The sequence below is a fragment of the Echinops telfairi genome, unplaced genomic scaffold, assembly GCF_000313985.2.
Source record: "Echinops telfairi isolate 266 unplaced genomic scaffold, ASM31398v2 ScPeMD7_7409;HRSCAF=8447, whole genome shotgun sequence".
NCBI lineage: Eukaryota > Metazoa > Chordata > Mammalia > Afrosoricida > Tenrecidae > Echinops > Echinops telfairi.
In genome coordinates, this window is record NW_022111309.1 from 17,234,332 (window position 1) to 17,253,224 (window position 18,893).

The 18,893-nt window shown below is 42.0% G+C and overlaps 1 protein-coding gene and 2 pseudogenes across 2 annotated transcripts in view; 2 read left to right on the top strand and 1 right to left on the bottom strand.

Annotated features, from left to right (window-relative positions):
• FANCI (FA complementation group I) overlaps positions 1 to 18,893 on the top strand; it is a 94,358-nt gene that overhangs the window by 9,959 nt on the left and 65,506 nt on the right. For both annotated transcript variants that reach the window (XM_045296512.1, XM_045296513.1), the window contains exons 3-12: positions 2,418 to 2,490; positions 4,249 to 4,379; positions 4,800 to 4,956; positions 5,038 to 5,095; positions 6,473 to 6,514; positions 7,621 to 7,744; positions 8,219 to 8,304; positions 12,847 to 12,973; positions 15,480 to 15,572; positions 16,743 to 16,879. In XM_045296512.1, the coding sequence (XP_045152447.1) occupies positions 2,418 to 2,490; positions 4,249 to 4,379; positions 4,800 to 4,956; positions 5,038 to 5,095; positions 6,473 to 6,514; positions 7,621 to 7,744; positions 8,219 to 8,304; positions 12,847 to 12,973; positions 15,480 to 15,572; positions 16,743 to 16,879 (1,028 nt within the window). The remainder of the gene's footprint in view (positions 1 to 2,417; positions 2,491 to 4,248; positions 4,380 to 4,799; positions 4,957 to 5,037; positions 5,096 to 6,472; positions 6,515 to 7,620; positions 7,745 to 8,218; positions 8,305 to 12,846; positions 12,974 to 15,479; positions 15,573 to 16,742; positions 16,880 to 18,893) is intronic.
• On the top strand, positions 8,838 to 9,922 carry LOC101650563 (annotated as a pseudogene).
• Positions 10,928 to 11,708, bottom strand: LOC105979288 (annotated as a pseudogene).

An 18,893-nucleotide genomic window follows, 5' to 3' on the forward strand; every position in this document is an offset into this window, starting at 1 on the left:
TAATGTTGTATGTTTCATCGGTGCTATACTGCACCCCGGCTGATTCATCCCTTCCTTGTGACCCTTCTTTGGGGGGATGTTGGATGTCTGATTGTCTACAGATGGGTTTGGGTCCCCACTCCGACCCCCCCCTTGACATTGTTACATTCTTCACAATGAAAGGTCTTATTGATGCTCAGACCATTTTGTTTACAGACATCTATCTTTTACTGTCCCCTTACCTTCTCATCTTTGTTTTAAATTAATTGTTGGGATCTTGGTCTCGTGTAGATGGTTTTTTTAAAGGAGCATTCAGTACTTGGCCCTCTGTATCTGTGAGTTCCACATCCATGTATTCAACAAACTAAATTGAAAATATTTCCAGGGGGAAATATGGTTCCTAAAAAATAATTACCGTAAGTAGTCAAAACAATCCCTCAAACACTAAGAGGAAGAATAAAATTCTATTGACATGACATTAGGTATTATAAGTAATGTAAAGATGATTAAAAGAATGCAGTGATTATATACAAAAATTATTGCCATTTTATGTAAGAGATTTGAGCATCTGTGGACCTTGGTATCTTCAGGGGTCCTGGAACCAGTCCCTCTGTGGATACCAAGGGACAACTGTCCTCATGGGGGATGCTTTTTATCTTGTGAGTCATTGTGCTATTTAGCCTGAAAGGAGACCTCAGGGTAAGTTTTACAGGAGTAGAAAGCCTCGTTTGCCTCGCACAGAGCGGCTGGCGGTAGGGTAAGTTTTAATTGAAAGTTTAAAGAGTATCTCAGGGCTATAACTTTGGGACGTCCCCGATTTCACACCCTCTAGGAACTTGTATGATAATTGAGGTATACGAACTTGAGGTTCTAGTCTACATTTTTTCTTCCTCTCTGTCAGGACCATCTGTTAGGACTTGAGCAGAATGGGTGGTGGTGGTAGCCAGGCACCTTCTAGTTCTAGTTTCAGTACATGATGCTCATAGTTTGTATAGACTTTTAGTTCTGTAGTTTTTCTGAGTCTTTGGTCTCTGTCTTTCTCTTTCATTCCGAATGAGTAGATTCTAATAGTTGTACCTTCGATGGCCATTCCTCCCGCGTTCCTCTTTTCCTTGCTGCCTACCACAGTGGCCTTCCTTTTCAGCCCCTCAAGCATGGCATGCTTGTTGCCTCCTCTCCTGGCCTTTAATGGTAACTCTGTCTGGAATGCTGTTTCCTTCTCACTTTTACTAACTAGCTCTCTCTCCAAATTTCACCGACCCAGGGCTTCAAAGCAGTCTGTTCCGGTTTGACCCCTAGCTGAGAATTCACTATTCCATCTCATATTCTGATTCAGATTCTCCGTTCCATATATGTGAACACATAAGAATCACCAGGGATATGTAAGAGTCGCTTGAATCACCAGGGCCCCTTCCCCTGAATAGACCAAATCAGAATCTGTATTTTAGCAAGCTCCCCAGATGTGCACACATATCACTAGGTGATCTTGTTAAGTTTCTTTCTTTTTTTGTTTTTTTTTTAAGATCATTTTATTGGGGACGCTTAAAGCTCTTATAACAATCCATACATCAATTGTATCAAGCATATTTGTACATATGTTGCCATTATTATTTTCTAAACATTTACTTTCTATTTGAGCCCTTGGTATCAGCTCCTCTTTTTTCCCTTCCTCCCCATCTTGAGCTCTTGTTGGCCCTACAGACCTCTCTGTGCCTTATCACCTCTGTGCAGGGACATCGTCTCTGGGCTTTGTGTGCAGATATGGGGTCTAGACCCTCACTCTCTCTTTTTTCCTTCTTGGTTTGCTTCCGTGTGGGCGTGCCAGGCAGGCTCCTCTCCCCAACCCGTAGGTATAGTGTTGTTCTCTGTAGCACATCCTTCTAGGGAGGGGGTCAGTTTGGCTCTGATTTGGGCTGGCCCTGTAGCCCACTAAGAGTCTGATTCAGTATACTTGGGGTAGAAGTGTAATTTCTCAGCACAAGGTTGAACAGAAACGAACTGATTGGAAGCACTGCACCTCCCTCAGGAAGCTCCTCCCAGCTAGTTGAAATTGTGCCCCTTTCCTCAATTAACATCTGTCTCAACCTCTTCCTTGTTTGCTTTGCAATTACTACTTTTCTGAATTTTTGTTCCATCACCCTTACCCTTCCTGCCCTGTTTGTAGGCTCTGCTCATTTTGTTAAAAAGAAAAATAGCATGTTGAATGAGTGTATATCCTCAAGAAAATAGCACAATGCCTACTGCTGGTTAAGTACATACTCAATATGGGTTCATGTTCAGATTTGTCCAGCTTCATCTAAATACATATTATGCTATGTATCGGAGTGATACAAACCCAGCAGATGAATATGCTTCACACTGAGAATTGAGTAGGGTCATTGGGGAGAGGAGATGGGCGAAGGCCAGAGACTTACAGCTTTTACTTTCTTTGATTGCAGCTCCTTAATCTTCTTCAGAATCAAACAGTGAAAGGAAAAGCTGCAGGAGCACTTCTAAGAGCCATCTTTAAAGGTAATAATAATGAGTGCTCCCGGGGTTCACTCGGACACTTGTTTACTGTTGGCATATATTGCTACTTTTCTTACTATTTGAATCTCCACAGGGATTCCACAGAATTAACTAAAGCAGCAATCTCTTGTCTTGTGAACTCAAATAATTTTGCTGATGAGAGTGCAAGTGGCTGTCTGAGATGATACTGCTGGATTGGGGGTGGTAACTTTTCATAAAATCACTTTGGTTTGCTTGTGCTTTAGCTTTAAAAAGTGTGGAGAAAGAATAGCCGTGTTTAGTATTTAATTGGGTAGTATTTAACAACTATCTAGGGAGCTGTAGAGTTTAATGAGATGGGCTGGCTGTCTTTGGGTCCTGAGAGGTTAACGTTGTTGTTGTTGTTAGGTGCCATCCAGTATATTCCAACTCATAACAGCCCTCTGTACCAAAGAGCAAGCCACTTCCCGCTCCTGTGCCGTCACAATTCTTCTTATGTTTGAACCCTTTGTTGCAGCCTCTTGGCAAGGGCCTTCCTCTGTTTCGCTGCCTCTTTACCAAGCATGATGTCCTTCTCCAGGGACTGGTCTTTCCTGACAACATGTTCAAACTACATGAGACACACATTTCACCGTCTTCACCTCTAGGGAGTTAGAGTTGTTAGGTGGCCTCAGGTCTACTCTAACTTATAGTGACCCTGTGGACAACAGAAGGAAACACTGCCCAGTCCTGTGCATTCTTCACAGTGATTATGTTTGAGGGCCCTGTTTCATTCCAGCTTGTTAAGGGTCTTCTTTTTCCCTGACCCTGTGCGCAGTTTGAAACCACCAGCGCGGGAGAAAGACTTTCTACTCCTGTAAGCAGTCACAGTGTCAGGGGTCACTGTGAGTCAGCATTGAGTCGATGGAAGCATATTTGGTTGGTGCTTTACCAACCATGACATCTTTTTCTACAGACTGGTTCCTCATGATAACATATCCAAAGTACATGAGATGAAAATGCTTTTTTAAATTAGACTTTTATTGGGGGCTCTTAAATCTCTTATCACAATCCATACATTCCTCCAATGTGTCAAGTACATTTGCACATATGCCGCCATCATCATTTTCAAAGCATTCTCTTCCCACTTAAGCCCCTGATATCAGTTCCCCATTTCTTCCCTCCCCTGCCCACCCTTCCTCACAAACCCTTGATAAGTTACTAGATTATTTTTTCCACTTCTCACATCATCCTCCGTCCCCCCTCACCCACTTTTCCATTATTCGTCCCCCTGTGAGGGGGTTCTAGGTTGATCCTTGCGGAGATGAAATCTTAACCATCCTTTTTTGGAAGATACATTCCACCTGAACCGTACTTTTTCCAAGACAGGTGTGTGTGTTCTGGCACTCCCTGCTACTTTCAATATTGTCCGCCAACACCGCATTCAAAGGCATCAGTTATGCTGTAGTCCTCTGTATTCATCTTCCAGCCGTACATGTGTCTGTGGCCTGGGTCAGGCTCACCTTAGTCCTCAAAGCGATATCTTTGGTCCTCAGTACTTTGAAGCGGTCTTTTGCAGCAGATTTAGCCAGTGCAATATGTCTTTTGATTTCTTGACAACTGCTTCCATGCACACTGATTATGAATCCAAGTAAAATTGAATTCTTAGCAATAGCTATTGGATTGTTCTTTTTTTTTTATGTTGAAGTGGAAAACTGTTTCTTTTCCTTAATTACCCTTTAACCTCGTAAGATTTCCTTTTTTCCCCCCTTCCTATCTGTACTTCCTGTTTAAAACAATAAGGTTCTCCCTGCTCTGAGGAAGCTGGAACTCGTAGGAGACATAAGATATATACATTTTGTATCCAGTTGGTGGAGTCAGGGGATTTGCAGAAGGAAGTGGCATCTGAGATCATAGGACTGCTGATGCTGGAGGTAAGATAGAAGATAAAAATTGAGGGACGTAGATTTTGATAGTTTATAATTGGTGTGAAAGGAAGAAAATTTTATATGTGTGAAACCTAGCATAATTCCTATTATGAATAAGAGCTCTTGTTTAAAAACAAACCTTGATGGGTACACTGTAAACCACCTAGATATTTATATTCAATTCCTGGGTTTGTGTGTGAGTCTCTGTAAAGGATTGACATATAGGAAGCATTGATGTGTGTGATGATGGAGGATTGTGACCTTCCCTCCGTGAGAATGATAAACATGTACCAGCTGAATGATTCCATGAATCCTTTAAAGATCCAGTTTTAGAAGTCAACATTAATTCAGCACAAGAGCTTATTTCTTGGGCGAAGATATCAGACATCTGGATTTCTGCTTAACACTTTACCCATGACCTTTTAGGCTCACAGTTTTCCAGGACCCATATTGGTTGGATTAACCAATGAGTTTATTGATGCCATCAGAGAGGGCAGTCTCATCAATGGAAGATCTTTGGAATTATTGCCCATTATTCTCACTGCCCTTGGTACCAAAAAAGAAAATCTGACTTATGGAAAAGGTAATTGTCTTAGAGTTTTTGTCACTTTTTTTCTCTAGTCACGTCATCAAATTCATATCTCGGTTTCTTTTGCTTTCCTAGATGAAGTGAGCGGGGAAGAATGTAAGAAGAAGTTGATTAACGCTCTCTGTTCTAGCAGGTGAATCATTCTCATTTATGTGTAGAACCTTTCTCAGGACTACAGGTAACTGAACATTGAGCTGCCATTTGTTGTAGGAATGCTGATCTCAGATCTTTTCAATCTGTATTTGTGCCACTGGAAGACCTATTAATCTATGATGAGGTGTTTAATAAGAGGCAATTTACTGACATGTAAAACATAACAGTTTCTGTTTACTTGGTTGCTTCTTTAACAAAGCAGTTTAGCTCTTTTAGTACTGTGGAGTCCCATGATCCTTAACTTCTCAGGGCAGGGAAGTCACCCTGCTATAGCATCTTTTATACATGTAAATGAATAAGTATACACACTTATTAATCTTTTTTTTTTAATTACTGGAGTTTGGTGGTGGATATTCAAGTGATCGTCTTATCGCTTAACCAGAGATTGTGATCCCGGGAATCTATCCTAAGAAAAAATTTAAAAGGCTTCATGCATGAACATGTTCAACACAAAAATTTTAAGCCACTTAAGCACACAGTGTAACTTCTTGTATACAATTAAAGTAGAGCAACTCCAGAAAATTTATAGCCCTTTATATATAAAGACATGCATGGCAAATAAAATATGGCTATTCCATAATCCATGAAGTAAGAGAATACTAAATTAAAAATACTATGGAGATTCTTGAGTTTATTAAAAAGAAGTAGAAAGAAATATCATGAATTACCTAAGCCAGAGACTAAGGGTTTTTGTCATTTCTTCCATAAATCATTCTAGATAAATATCAGCATATGAATATTTGTCCATGTATTTGTTTTTATTTGCACAAAAAGGTTTATTCAATATTCAGTGCACATTACAGTGCACGTAGTATACTTGTTATTTAACACACCTATTCAGAAAAGCAGCTAAAGCGCTGCATCGTTCTTGTAATGCTTCTGTTACAGGCTGTGATTTTACTTGGATGATTGTCACATGCTGGGCTCTTACACTGCTGTCAGTTTTTACGAATACAAAAACTGTTGCAGTGTGCAGCCTGACATATCTAGGTAACTGTGTAAACCCGTACATCGTATTTGTATCTAATAGTGAGGCTGATGGGTCTGTGGTTTTGTGCCTTTCTGAAGTTAATAAATATTGCCGACCTGTCTTTCTAGGACAGTGACATCAGTATCGGCCCTACAGTGGTATAGGAAGAACCTTGTTTCCTTATGCTCTTGCTAGCATTGGATATCGCCAACCTTTCTGATTTGGCCTGTCTATGTCGTTGTTTTAAATAGCAGCTCATTATTTTGGTCCCATTGATGCTAAGTCAGTTTCCTGTGTTTTGTTTCTCCTTACTGATTTTACAAAGCAATCTTGAAATAAATGAAAGTGAAATAAACATTCATATTCTTTGTCATTTTTTTTATCCAGATGGGATCAGAAATATGTGATCCAACTCACATCCATGTTCAAGTAAGCATCATCAGCCCCCTTTTTCTTTACATGCAGTTCCCCAAAACCGAACTCACTGCCATCAAGTCAGTGTGGACTCCTAGCAACCACAGAAGGCAGACTGAAAGTGCCCTTGTGGGTTTCTGAGAGTAATTCTTCATAGGAGGGGCTGGAGGTCTCACACTGCTGATTGGGGGTTAGCAGCCCAACCTGTACCACTGTGGCACCAGGGTCCCTTACGCCAGCTTAGTTGTTAACAATTGAAGCATAGCAAGCTCCGCACCTCTTTTCCACAAGGAAAAATCTTGCTTATTTTCTGTAGAGGATTCCTCTCTCCCCTATTTTGGTTTTTAATTTAAAGTATAACTTTTTTTTTTTTTGTGAGACAGTGAGTGAGGCAGTGAGTGAGCCAGTGAGTGAGTGAGTGTGTGTCAATGAGTGAGTGAGAGAGTGAGTGAATGTGCCAGTGAGTGAGGCAGTGAGCAAGTGAAGCAGTGAGTCAGTGAGTGAGTGAGAGCGAGTGAGTGTGCCAGTGAGTGAGAGTGAGACAGTGAGTGAGTGAGGCAGTGAGTGAGTGAGAAAGTAAGAGAGTGAGTCAGTGAGAGAGAGACAGTGAGTGAGCCAGTGAGTGAGTGAGACAGTGAGATGTGAGACAGTGAGTGAGTGAGACAGTGAGAGAATGAGACAGTGAGTGAGTGAGGCAGTGAGTGAGTGTGTGAGTCCTTAAAGTATAACTTTATGATCACTTTATTTAGGTAAGTTTTTTGATCCTCCTTCAAGGGTCTTTGTTAGAAATCAGAAGGGACAGGTTTAAAGCCCTACTCAACATTTTTATTTCTTTTTAATGAAATTTTGAATATAACGAATCTCAAATTGCGCTTCTGTAAACAGGACCCCTGGTGGCTCAGTGTTTAAATCACTCAGCTGCTAACCTAAAGGTAGGCCGTTCAAACCTACCACCCGCTTGCAGGCAAAAGATATGACAGGCAGTTCCCATAAAGATTTACAGGTTTGGCATCCCTTTGGGACAGTTCTGTTCTATCAGATAGGGTCACTGAGTTGGAATTGACTTGATAGCAGCAAGTTTGGGTTAGGTTTTTTGTACCTTTAGAATCTTTGGTCCACAGGGATGTCCCTCTGACTACCGAAGAGTTGGAATTTGTGATGGAAAAAGTGCTGAAGATCTTCTCCAAATTGAATCTTCAAGAAATACCGCCTTTGGTCTACCAGCTTCTGATTCTCTCCTCGAAGGTATGAATAAACACAAGTGTCTCTTTGTGAGAGTAGAACACAGTTAGGGTCATTTAGCTTATTCATACTCTCCGTGTCTGCACAAGGTCCTAGGTCATTTTGTCTCATGTATGGTGAGCTGATCAGCCAAGGAAACAGTCCTTTTCCCTTGTGCTACCATGTTGTCTAGTGCACAAGGAAGAAAGGTCTCGCAGAGGCGGAATGTAGGCCCCTTGAAGTGTGATTCTAAGATATTTAAAACCCAGTGTTGACATGAATGTGTTCTCTACATTCTGAGTGTGACTCGGGGTGATAGGTCTGTGTCTATTTTAAATTGTACTTGAGAATCCTTTAAGCTAAAAGTACCAGGGCATAAGCTAAAAGTACCACTACTTTTCAATTCCATTTTTCACAAACTTGTTGAAACCCCTCTTTAAATTTATGTTGGTCCTCCTGCCCTCCTTGGGGAGGTCTTACCTTTTTTTTTTCCCCCAGGGAAGCAAAAAGAGGGCTTTGGAAGGAATCATCGCTTTCTTCAATGAGCTAGATGAGCAGCACAATGAAGAACACAGTGGAGATGAGTGAGTAATGGAGCATAGAAATGAAGGTCGTCTTTGCATGCTGTGGTTTTGCTATCTCTCCCTTTTTGCACCTTCCCTTCGCTTCGGCACAGAGCTTCCCTAATTATTCCCTAACTGCTGAGGTCTTCAATGGATAGTGCAGCCTCTTTAATACTTTCATGTGTTCTTTAGCTCTTATATACATCGTAAGTTCCACGGCTATTCTTTTAATGTCTACTCTGTGCCGGGAAACTAGTTTGCCTCGGGGAACCAATCAGACACGGTCCGTGCTCTCATGAAGTTTTAGTGAGAAGAAAATAGAAAGATAAGCAGGTAAACAGCAAGAAAAGTATTAGAGTGGAAAGTGCCATGCAGATGGATGATAGGATAGGCTGATAGGGACAGCCTAGGATTGAGTGGTCAGGTGAAGCCTCTCTGAGAAGATGCTACTTTAACTGAGACCAAGATGATAAGAAAGAGCCACAGCGCATAGAGAAGAGCACATAGGAGGGCAGAGAGGAAGCCACTGGCATTTCACGCCCCGATGTGCCCCCATGAACAGCACCGTAGCCAAGATCTCATAGATCAAAGCTAAGATGGCTCAGACTCAAAGGAACAGCAAGGCCACACACACCACCTAGGGCTGCTCAAGGCTCATAAGCTTCTCAGAGAGCTCGTTACTTCAAAATGTGGGGCTGGGGCGCGGCGCGTGCGTGCGTGCGCTGGGGTGAGGAGGGGAATGCAGGAGAAGGTTTGATGTGGCCAAGATAGGTGATGAGAGAACGGGATTTGTGGGTTTTCCAACTGTGGGGATGTCAACACTGCTCAGTACTCTGGCAGGGATATATTCCGAGGTAACGTCCTTTGAGTTCACTGTTTGACCATTGTGCCTGGTGTCATCGGATAGAAACATCCAGCTTGTGAATCTCCCTGCCATCATTAAGGGTGCTGAGGGTGGCATAGGTAAAAGGCTCCAAGTCATTGCAATGGCCTGAACCTGGAACTTGATTCTGGTCATTCTGAATGTCCTGAAGCCCTTGGGGCAGCCACAGGGTAATTGAAAAAATAAGCTGAAAGGCTTTGGCATTCATTTGAACAGGAAATCCCCCAGCATTGACTTTAAAAAGAAGGACAAGGGAGGCATGAATCTCATAGCCACTTGAAACAGTGCAGAACGTTCTGGCTAAATGCAAAATTCCTAATGTTGCTATGACACTGCTAGTCATGCTGCAGTTGATGACCCTATTGACATGGTGGAAGGAAAAAGTTTATGTCCCCTGTGTCTATGTGTTAAATAAGATTAATCAGATCTCCACTGAGGAATTGGGTAGACTTTGTCTCTGTGTGCCCATCCTGCTCACCACCACTGAATTCTGCTGACTTTTTGGAAAAGATAGGGAATTAACGAAAACTAATGAGGATGTATGCCAAACCCAATGGTCGGTTACCAGATTATACTTCCCCAGTCGTGCTGCCAACTCCAGGTCCACAGGGAAAGATTTCTGCATGAAGATCGACAAAGTCCTATCAAAGAATTTCAGTACTCTCTAGTGTGGGGTCTCTGTGAAACAATCCTCAGAAAGTAGCTAAAGATCACACGTTAGAGGATGAGGATGTCATTCAGATGGTGAAGGAGTGAAACCCGCCCATCGTCCCATTTCCAGGCCAACGCAGCATCACTGTTCCTTGTGACCGTGCGTCCTGCCCCAGACCTTGTTGGCTTTGGCAGCCACTGGACCAGGATTCTGGGGGAGGGCAGGAGAAGCTTCCACACTGGACCTCTCTCATCTTACCTTGGTATCACCTTGTATGTTGACCTGCATAAAAGGACCTGGTCCACCTGCAAGGAAAAAAAAAAAAGACTATGAGAACAGTGTACAGGTAGGACATATCGGAAACAAAAAGGTCCATGTAGCTGGAATGCAGTAGGAGGGAGGGTGGTGAACCAAGACAAAAACAGAAAGCCAGGTCAGGCCAGTTCAGCTACAACTTCTGAATAAGACTAAAGAGTGTGCACTTTGATACCAGTCAGATGGAAAGCAAATCATAGTCGTCATCAATTTAGGGAAATCTGATTTGTGTTTAAAGACCTCATTGCCTGTTGGATGGCCAATGGCAAGGTATGAAAAAGGAAGATACAGTAAAATTATAGGTAGAGTAGGAGAGGGAGAGCAGTGATAAGGTTATTGTAATCCAAGCTATCTGATGCTGACTTGGATTAGGGTAGCAGTAGTACATTGGAGAAAGATGGGTAATTTGGAATATCTTGGAGGGAGAGACAAGACTGGCTGATAGTGTGGAATTGGGTGTCAGAAGTGTGACTAGAAAATGTGGGTGAAGGGGGACGTCAGTGTAAGACATGACAAAATAATAATTATAAATTGTCAAGGGTTCGTGAGCGAGGATGGGTGGGGAGGGAGGGGAAAATGAGGAGCTGATATCAAGGGCTCAAGTAGAAAGCAAATGTTTTAAGAATGATGATGGCAACAAATGTACAAATGTGCTTGACACAATGGATGGTTGTGTGGATTGTGATAAGAGCCCCCAGTAAAATTATTTTAAAAAGAAGAAAAAAGGCTGTGTTTTTGTTTTGTTTTGTTTTTTCACAATAAGACCTTTTATTTGTCAACATTAAGTCTGAATTTTAAACAGATGCTTGAACTGGTAGCTCATAGCCATCAGCTCGTTCCACGTTTGCACCTGTTTCGTCTCCCGTAGTTTCTCCAGGACTTCCACCTTCACCACGAAGCTCCATGGGTCTTCCCAATTCAAATTTGGGCTTTTTCAGCATCTTTACCTTTCTGACAAACGCATCATGGAGAGGATAAATAGATTGGCAAGCCTTTTCTATGTCTTTCCCAATGCTGTCTGGAATCAGTTTGTTGACCACTTCTTTCAAGACATTTGTCTGCACCTCTCGGGTCCTGATTTCCATCCTTTTCTTCTGGATTTGGCGGACCTGCTGGAGCTGAGCATCAGAGGTCTTCCGAATCTGATTATTGCGTTTTTCAGTAAAGCCAACACAGAGCAGATGAAGCAGACACCCCTCAGTAGTCTTGACATCAACATGAGCCTCCATCATGGTCTGCCATGTTTTAACTGTGGAGCACACCTGGTCCTGCGTAAGCTCTATGCCAGGGAAGTTGGTCAGGCAGTGTCTGCCCTGAATGTCCTCAGTAATGAACATAAATTTTCTAAAGGCAACCTCATCATTTTGGAGATCAGCAAGGCTCACTTCAAAAACCCGACCGTCAAGGCCATCAGATGCAGTTTTGGTTCCTTGAGTCCTGGTCACTAGTGTTTTCCCAGTATTGTATTGAACATAACTGGTGCTGTCACATCATACCAGTCTTTCTTAGGAAATGGATCAACCACTTTCTTCTTAGCTCCTTTTTTGTACGGCGCTTGTTCTTGCCAACCGCCATGGTGCCGTGCAGAGAACCAAAAGGGCACTTTTTTTTTCTCCAAACAAACATTGGTAGTGTGTTAACTCATGCCAGGTGCTATTCCAAACAGCTTCAACCTCACACCCACCCAGCCCTGCCTTTATTTTACATATCGAAGAAGTTCAAGACTGTCGGTTGTACAGCCGGCTTGAACCCAGGCAGTTGTGCAGCAGAGTCCATGCTATTAGCCCTAGCACCCCTTACGGCTTCTGATCTGCACTCACCCCTACTCACTTGGCTCTAGTAGTTAAGAAGATGGCCCTGTAGTATGAGTTAGGGATGACTGAGAAAGCAAATTTGAGGGGAAATAATTGACTTCAGTTTCTACTATAAGTTTGAGGTGTTTATCAACATCCTATATGGAGATCTTGGACAGGCAGTTTGGAGTTGTAGGGAGAGGGGGCTTAGTGTTGTGTTTGGGTGGGTGTACGTAGGCATTGAGAGAAGAGAAAACCAACGTCACAGCTATTGAGTTGATTACAACTCTTAGCTACCATATAGGACAAGGTAGAACTGCCTTGTTTATCGGTCTAACTCTGGGAGTTATAGAAAGTTTTTTTTACAGAAAGCTTCATCTTTTTCCCTCAGAGCTAGCTGGTGGTTTTGAACTACTGACCTTGTGGTTAAGCAGCCCAGTGCATAGCCACTATCCTACCAGGGCTCCTGAGACAGGAGAAAGGCACCAGAAACAGTTAAGAGGCATTCCAGCATTTAATGGTCACACAAGAGAAGAAGAAAAATCATTTAAAAAACAAAACAAAACAACTAGTTGTTGAAGGCAAAAGGAAAAAGTATTTCAAGAAAGAAGTGGTCCACTTTTAAATCTGCTAAGATGTTCATTAAAATGGGACTTGATTGGTTTTGGCAGCGGGAGGTCATTTGTGGCCCTTAAAAGAACAGTCTGTGTCATGAAGGTTAGAGGGGACAGGCCTGGTTAAATTGGATTGGACTGGGAAGAGAGTATGAGGGAGGAAGTGGGAATAATGTTACAGAATGTCTTCATTTGCCTGACTTCAGTGAATGTGTGAATTCAACTTCATTTGGTGCATTTGTTCATCTGAGCATCTGTTGTCTCTTGCTTGGACCGTAGTTCATATCTTCTTGTTGACTTGTTTAGGCTCCTGGATCTTGTGACTGTGCCATCAGGTGAACTCCGTCATGTGGAAGGCACCATTATTCTACACATTGTGTTTGCCATCAAATTGGATCGGGACCTAGGCAGAGAACTCCTGAAACACGTAAAGGTAGCACTAAACTCCCACAGATGCACACTAGCATCGTTTTGTGAAATCTGAGCGCGTTATATGCTATTTAATGACAAGACGGGACTGCTCAGCAGGAACTCAAACTCTTATCTCTGAGCTGTCTTATGTGACCTTGAACATCTGCTCTACTTCATCATTTATGGATATTGCCAGTTTCTAGTAATATATCATGGGGGTTTTATGAAGCTAAGGCGTTCATTGTCAACTATGAAGTTGACAAAAAGCACAAGTATGTTGAACTCTTGTTTTGTTTGTTTATTTGTTTTCTCCTTTCTCCCTTCTCACTCCACCCCCACTCCATTTCCCTTGGCCTCCCCAGAACAATCAGTTTGCTTCTTTTGGTGTGAAAACCATTTCTCTTGATTTTTTTCTTTTATAATAGAGGGCATGTACAGTACTTGTCTTTATGAGATCGACTAACTTTACTGAGCATAATGTCTTCCCAATTTGTCTATGTTATAAGACATTTGACAGTGTCACCCTTGTTTTTCAGGGATGCATAGTCCCACTATATGTATGTACCAGAATCAACTTGTCCATTCCTCCGTAGACAGGCATTTGTGTTGTTCCCATCTTTTTGCTATTGTTGCTATAACACTGCGATAAATATGGGTGTGCATGTATCTGCTCATGCCCTTTATTGCTTTGTGGTACATTCCAAGTAGAGATTGCTGGGACATAGGTGTCTGTTGGCATTTGTTTAAAGATGTGCGTACTGCTTTCCATAGTGCCGGCACAATTTTCAGTCCCACCCACAGTGTGTGAGGGTTCCCGTCTCTGCATACACTCTCCAGCATTCATGTTCGGTGTTGTTGTTTTTCTGGTGTCATTTCCAGTAGACCTCAAAGGTCTTGTTTGTTTTTACTTAGTTATATTGAAATTTATGAATCAAAAAGTTCACCCGTTTTGAGTATACAAGTCAGTGATTTTTCATAAGTGGTCTCTTACCTGCAGCCATCACCACGATCCACTTTATACATTTTCAGCATCCTTTAGCATGCCTCATGCCCTTCACAGTTCATCTGTATTTCCATCCCCAAGGCCAAACAACCACCAGTCTAGTTTCTGCCTCTATAGAGGCATCTCTTCTAGAGAGTTCCTAGAAGTAGAATTGTACGATACATGGTCTTTTGCTTATGGCTTATTTTACTTAGCATAATGTTTTTGAGTGATTCAGCTATGTTGTAGTATGTAGTATTTCATCTTTTTTATTGCTGAATAACTATTCTGTACATCAGTTTTATTTAGTTAGATGCTTAGCATGTAATGGAGTTATTGCCACTTTTTGGCTATTATGAATAATGAATGTTTACATGCAAGACTTTGTATGGACAACTGTTGTCATTTCATTTGGGGAGAGACCCAGGATTGGAATTGCTGGGCCATGTATAAGTTTATTTTTAAATTTTGAAGAAAATTCCAAACTTTTCCAAAGTGACCTTATACTTTTACACTTCCACCAACAATGTCTGAATGTTGCGTTTCTCCACAGCCTTGTTTACATTTATTATTGTCTTGGTTATTATATCCATGCTACATGAAAACCCTGTGGTTGAGTTGATTCTGACTCATGGTGTCCCGATATAATAGAGTAGAACTGCCCCATAGGGGTGTAATCCTTACGGAAGAGCTGACAGTCTCACATCTTTGTCCTGTGGAGCAGCTGGTGAGTTCCAGCTGCTGACCTTTCAGTGAGCAGCCAAGCTCTGTGCTGCCAAGGTTCCGTATATCCATTATAAAGTCTGAACCCACTGCCATTGAGTTGATTCTGACTCACAGCAACCCCACATAGAGTTTACGAGGCTGTGGATTTTGACAGAAGCAGACAACCTTATTTTTCTCCTTTGGAGCAGCTAGTAGGTTTGAACCACCAAAAACCAGTCCAATGCTTACTCAACAGTTTTACCAGGGCTCCTTATATCCACTACAGTAGCAGAGAAGTGGTATCTCATTGAGGTCTTAACATAGTTCTTTAATGACTAAGGATACTTGAGTATCTCTTCATGTGCTTATTATTCACTTGAATATCTCTTTTTGGTAAAATAGTCTAGTGAAGTCTTGCCTACTTTTGTATTGCATTGTTGGTCTTACTATTGAATTGCATTGTAAGAATTTTGTGTAGATTCTGTATACAAATCATTTATTAGGCCTGTAATTAGCAAATATTTTTTCCAGTCTTTTCCTTGTTTTTCTTTGTTTGCCTGTTTTTGTTTTTCTTTAACAGTATCTTTTAAAACACAAAGATTTTAAATTTTGGTGAGCTCCAGTTTTTAAATTTGTTTCCTTTTGTAGATTGTGCTTTTGGTGTTATAGCTAAGAAAGCTTTGCCTAACTCATGTTCTAGAAGATTCTTAGCTGTGTTTTCTTTTAAAAGTTTTCATTTCAGCTCTTAGATTTTAGTTCTGTGGTCCATTCTCCAGGACCTACTTGTAAGTAGGCTTTATTGCACGTTTGATCAGTAAGTAATGCACTGTTTCATCTCTAGACAGGACAGCAGGGCGATCCCAGTAAGAAACTGTGCCCCTTCACCATTGCCCTCCTGCTCTCTGTATCAAGGATACAAAGATTTGAGGAACAGGTATTTATTAAGATCTTTTCAATCCTTTCTGTAGTTGGTAAAAGAGTGCATGAGCCTGTTTTTGTTACTATTGTGTCTATAACCATTTTACCCATCCTGCCAGCACCAAGTTCTGTAGACCCCACACTCTTTCCTGGGGCTGCCGGAAGACATCTTCAGGTACTTGATTTACACTTGTATAGCCTTCCCGGTGCTAACCCAGGCAATGTGGTAGAAAGGAGAATGGAATGCCATCACATCCCAAGTAGCAAAGATGGGAGGTCAGCTGGATGAAGTTTTGCTAGATAAAATGATATTATTTGCTATGATGTAGCTGTTGGGTCAGGTACTGGTTGGGGGTCATTAGGAAAAGCCTGCCTGCCTTTATTGGACCAAGATGGCTAGATTCAAAGGGCCCCACAACAATGAACCCTCTCCTCGGTATCAGACTTCGGAATGATCAAGGCACCACCTTACCTTGGAATTTTATGGATGGAGACGGCATAAAGCTGCAACTCCTAACCCCTTCCTCCTTTCCCCACCTGCAGCTTCTACCCCCGCCCCCTGTTTACCCTCCTGACCAGCTTAAAAACTTGTGCCCATCACAGATAAGTGCAACTTCTCAGGGCCCCCATTGGGGGCCCGTGGAGCTTGCCAGGGAGTTCAGGGCTCCCATCTCTCTCTCTGCTCTCCCCTCTCTCCCAGGCAGCGCCACTTCACTGACTCCTTGCTAGAGCCTGTGAGTCTCGCCCGGAAGTGCAGAATAAACTTCTTTTCCTTCTCTCTGGCCTGGCCTCAGTTTATCTTTGCAGCAAACCTAATAGTAGCTATTTAAAAAATTATTCCCTGATCAAGTTGAAGTTAATTAATGAGAATAGGTTAAAAGGGTGAACACAAAAACCCTTGACTCTTTTTTTCTTGTATATGAAGGGCTTCAAAAAGTTCATGGAAAAATGGTATAAGGAGATAGTGGAATTTTTCCACATACTGTTTGAAGCCCCTTCAGCCCTTTTCTCTCTTATCCTAACTATCACAGACGTGAAGTTCTCATTGAAAGTTGTTATTTTTGCAGCATACTCATCTAGTGAAAGAGTTGTCATAAGGATATGACTGAGGCAATGAGTTATATAGTTAAAAATCCATGTTTGGGCTATCATTTTTGTTTCAGTTTCCAATTTCTTTAATTCTTAGGTGCTTGACCTTTTAAAGACTTGCGTTGTGAAGAGCTTTAAGGATATTCAACTTCTCCAAGGTTCAAAATTTCTTCAGAATCTAGTTTGTCAAAACTCTTGTGTTTCGGCCATGATCCTAGAAGTGGTAAAAAACAGGTGAGTTGGTGAACCCTACCGCTAAAATATATAAGGTGTTTTACTGTTAGAAAGTGCAGTGGACTTTATGTCTGTCATGGATTGAATTATGTTCCCCAAATATGTGTCATAAACCCTAACCTCCCCACGTGTGGCTGTAATCCCACTTGGGAACACTTGGGAACACAATGTCGGTGCTGCGTTAGTGAGACAGAATTCGTGTCGGGGGTATCTCGAGTTGGTCTCCTTTGAAATAAAAAAAGATGAGGACCAGCAAGCGAAGAGGAACGTGGGCCTGGAGAATCCAAGTCACGTGAAGATTGCCCAGGAGGAGAATCTCAGGACAGACAAGGACCTTTCTCCACCCTGGAGAAGAGAAAGCTTTTCCCTAGAGCCAACTCTTTGACTGTGGACTACGGCCTCCTAGACTGGAAAATAGGTATCGGTGAAAGCCAGAAATACTTGCGGTATTTCTCTTATTGCAGCTCTAACTCACTAAATGTGGCCCTTCTGAGAAAACACGATTACAGACATTGGCCTCCAATACCAAGACTTACCCCCTTCACAGCTGGTGGACAAGCAAGCTTTTTTTTTTAATTTGGGGACTTTTACAGCTCTTATAACAATTTGTATCCATCAATTGTATCAAGCACATTTGTACATATGTTGCCATCATCATTTCCAAAACATTTTCTTTCTACTAAGCAAGTTTTTTATGTATGGAAAGGTCTTTGAAACTTAAGAACTGGTTTCTCAGTCACCTTAATAACAAGACTACAAAACTGAAGTAGATAACTTTGGTCCTCCCATGATATGACAACTCTTTATTGACTTGAGTAATTGGCATTGTTTAGGTAAGTAAAAGACACTGTTAACTAGTAGAGTTTAGGCCTGATGTTGGAATTGAACTGTTTGGTCCACAGTTACAGGCACACACTCCTTATATTTGTATTTTAGATAAACCCACTTATAACCACATGAAAAAGGCTGGTAACCAGCCTTATTTCAGGATATATATTAGCTGTTGTAACACTCTTTCCTCTTTGGTATTTTTCTTGTCTGTGGATTAAACATGAGGAACCCTGGTAGTGTAGTGGGTACCTGTTGGGCTGTGGTCCGAAAGGTCAGCAGTTTAAAACCAGCAGCTTCCCTGCAGAAGAAAGATGGGACTTTCTACTCCCATGAAGAGTCCAGGCTCTGACACCCCCAGGAGCAGTTCTACCCTCTTACAGGGTCACTGTGCGTTGACATCGACTTGATAGCAGTGAATGAGTGAGCAGATTACAGGGATGCTGCTGTTTTCTCGTTTAAGCCATCACTGCAGGTGGATCCATTTCCATCTGAGGATTCGTGATTGGATGTGAATTTACATGATCTTGCACATACAGTAAATTTGAGATTGGAAATTGTACTTTGAGTTTCTTACCCAGGAATAGGCCTTAAAGACCCTTTTTCTCCCTATCTGGCTATTGACTGTTCTTTTTCCTGACATTTTCTGAAGGCAATAAGGGATTATTGAGGTTGCTGGATTACGGAGACTAGGCCAAAATGTGAATGGACACTGTCACTGCAATAGTGGGCTCAAACGGCAGCAATCTGAAGGATGGTGCTGCGACAGGCAGTTTCGTTTTGCTTTAAATGGGGTCACTGTGAATTGAAACCAGCTCAACTGCACCTATCAACAGGACAAATGCACAGAGGTGGTGCTAGTGGCCCAAACCACAAAGAAGACCATGGGATCATAAGCAATGTTCTTTGTCTGCATTCAGCTGTGTGACATGCTTTGAGTTTACCTGCAGGTGTTTGGAGGGATAAAACACTACTGTTCCCCAAAAACCATATCATTATGAATGAGGAGTGCAGATTGGAGAGCCAAAGCGCATCTGTAGGCAACTAGACATCTCCTCCCAGAAGGGTCGCAGAGAGGAGACAAACCAGTCAGAGTGCAGGGTAGCAACGATGAAACATACAACTTTCCTCTAGTTCTTAAATGCTTCCTCCCCGCCCCCACTATCATGATCCCAATTCTACCTTA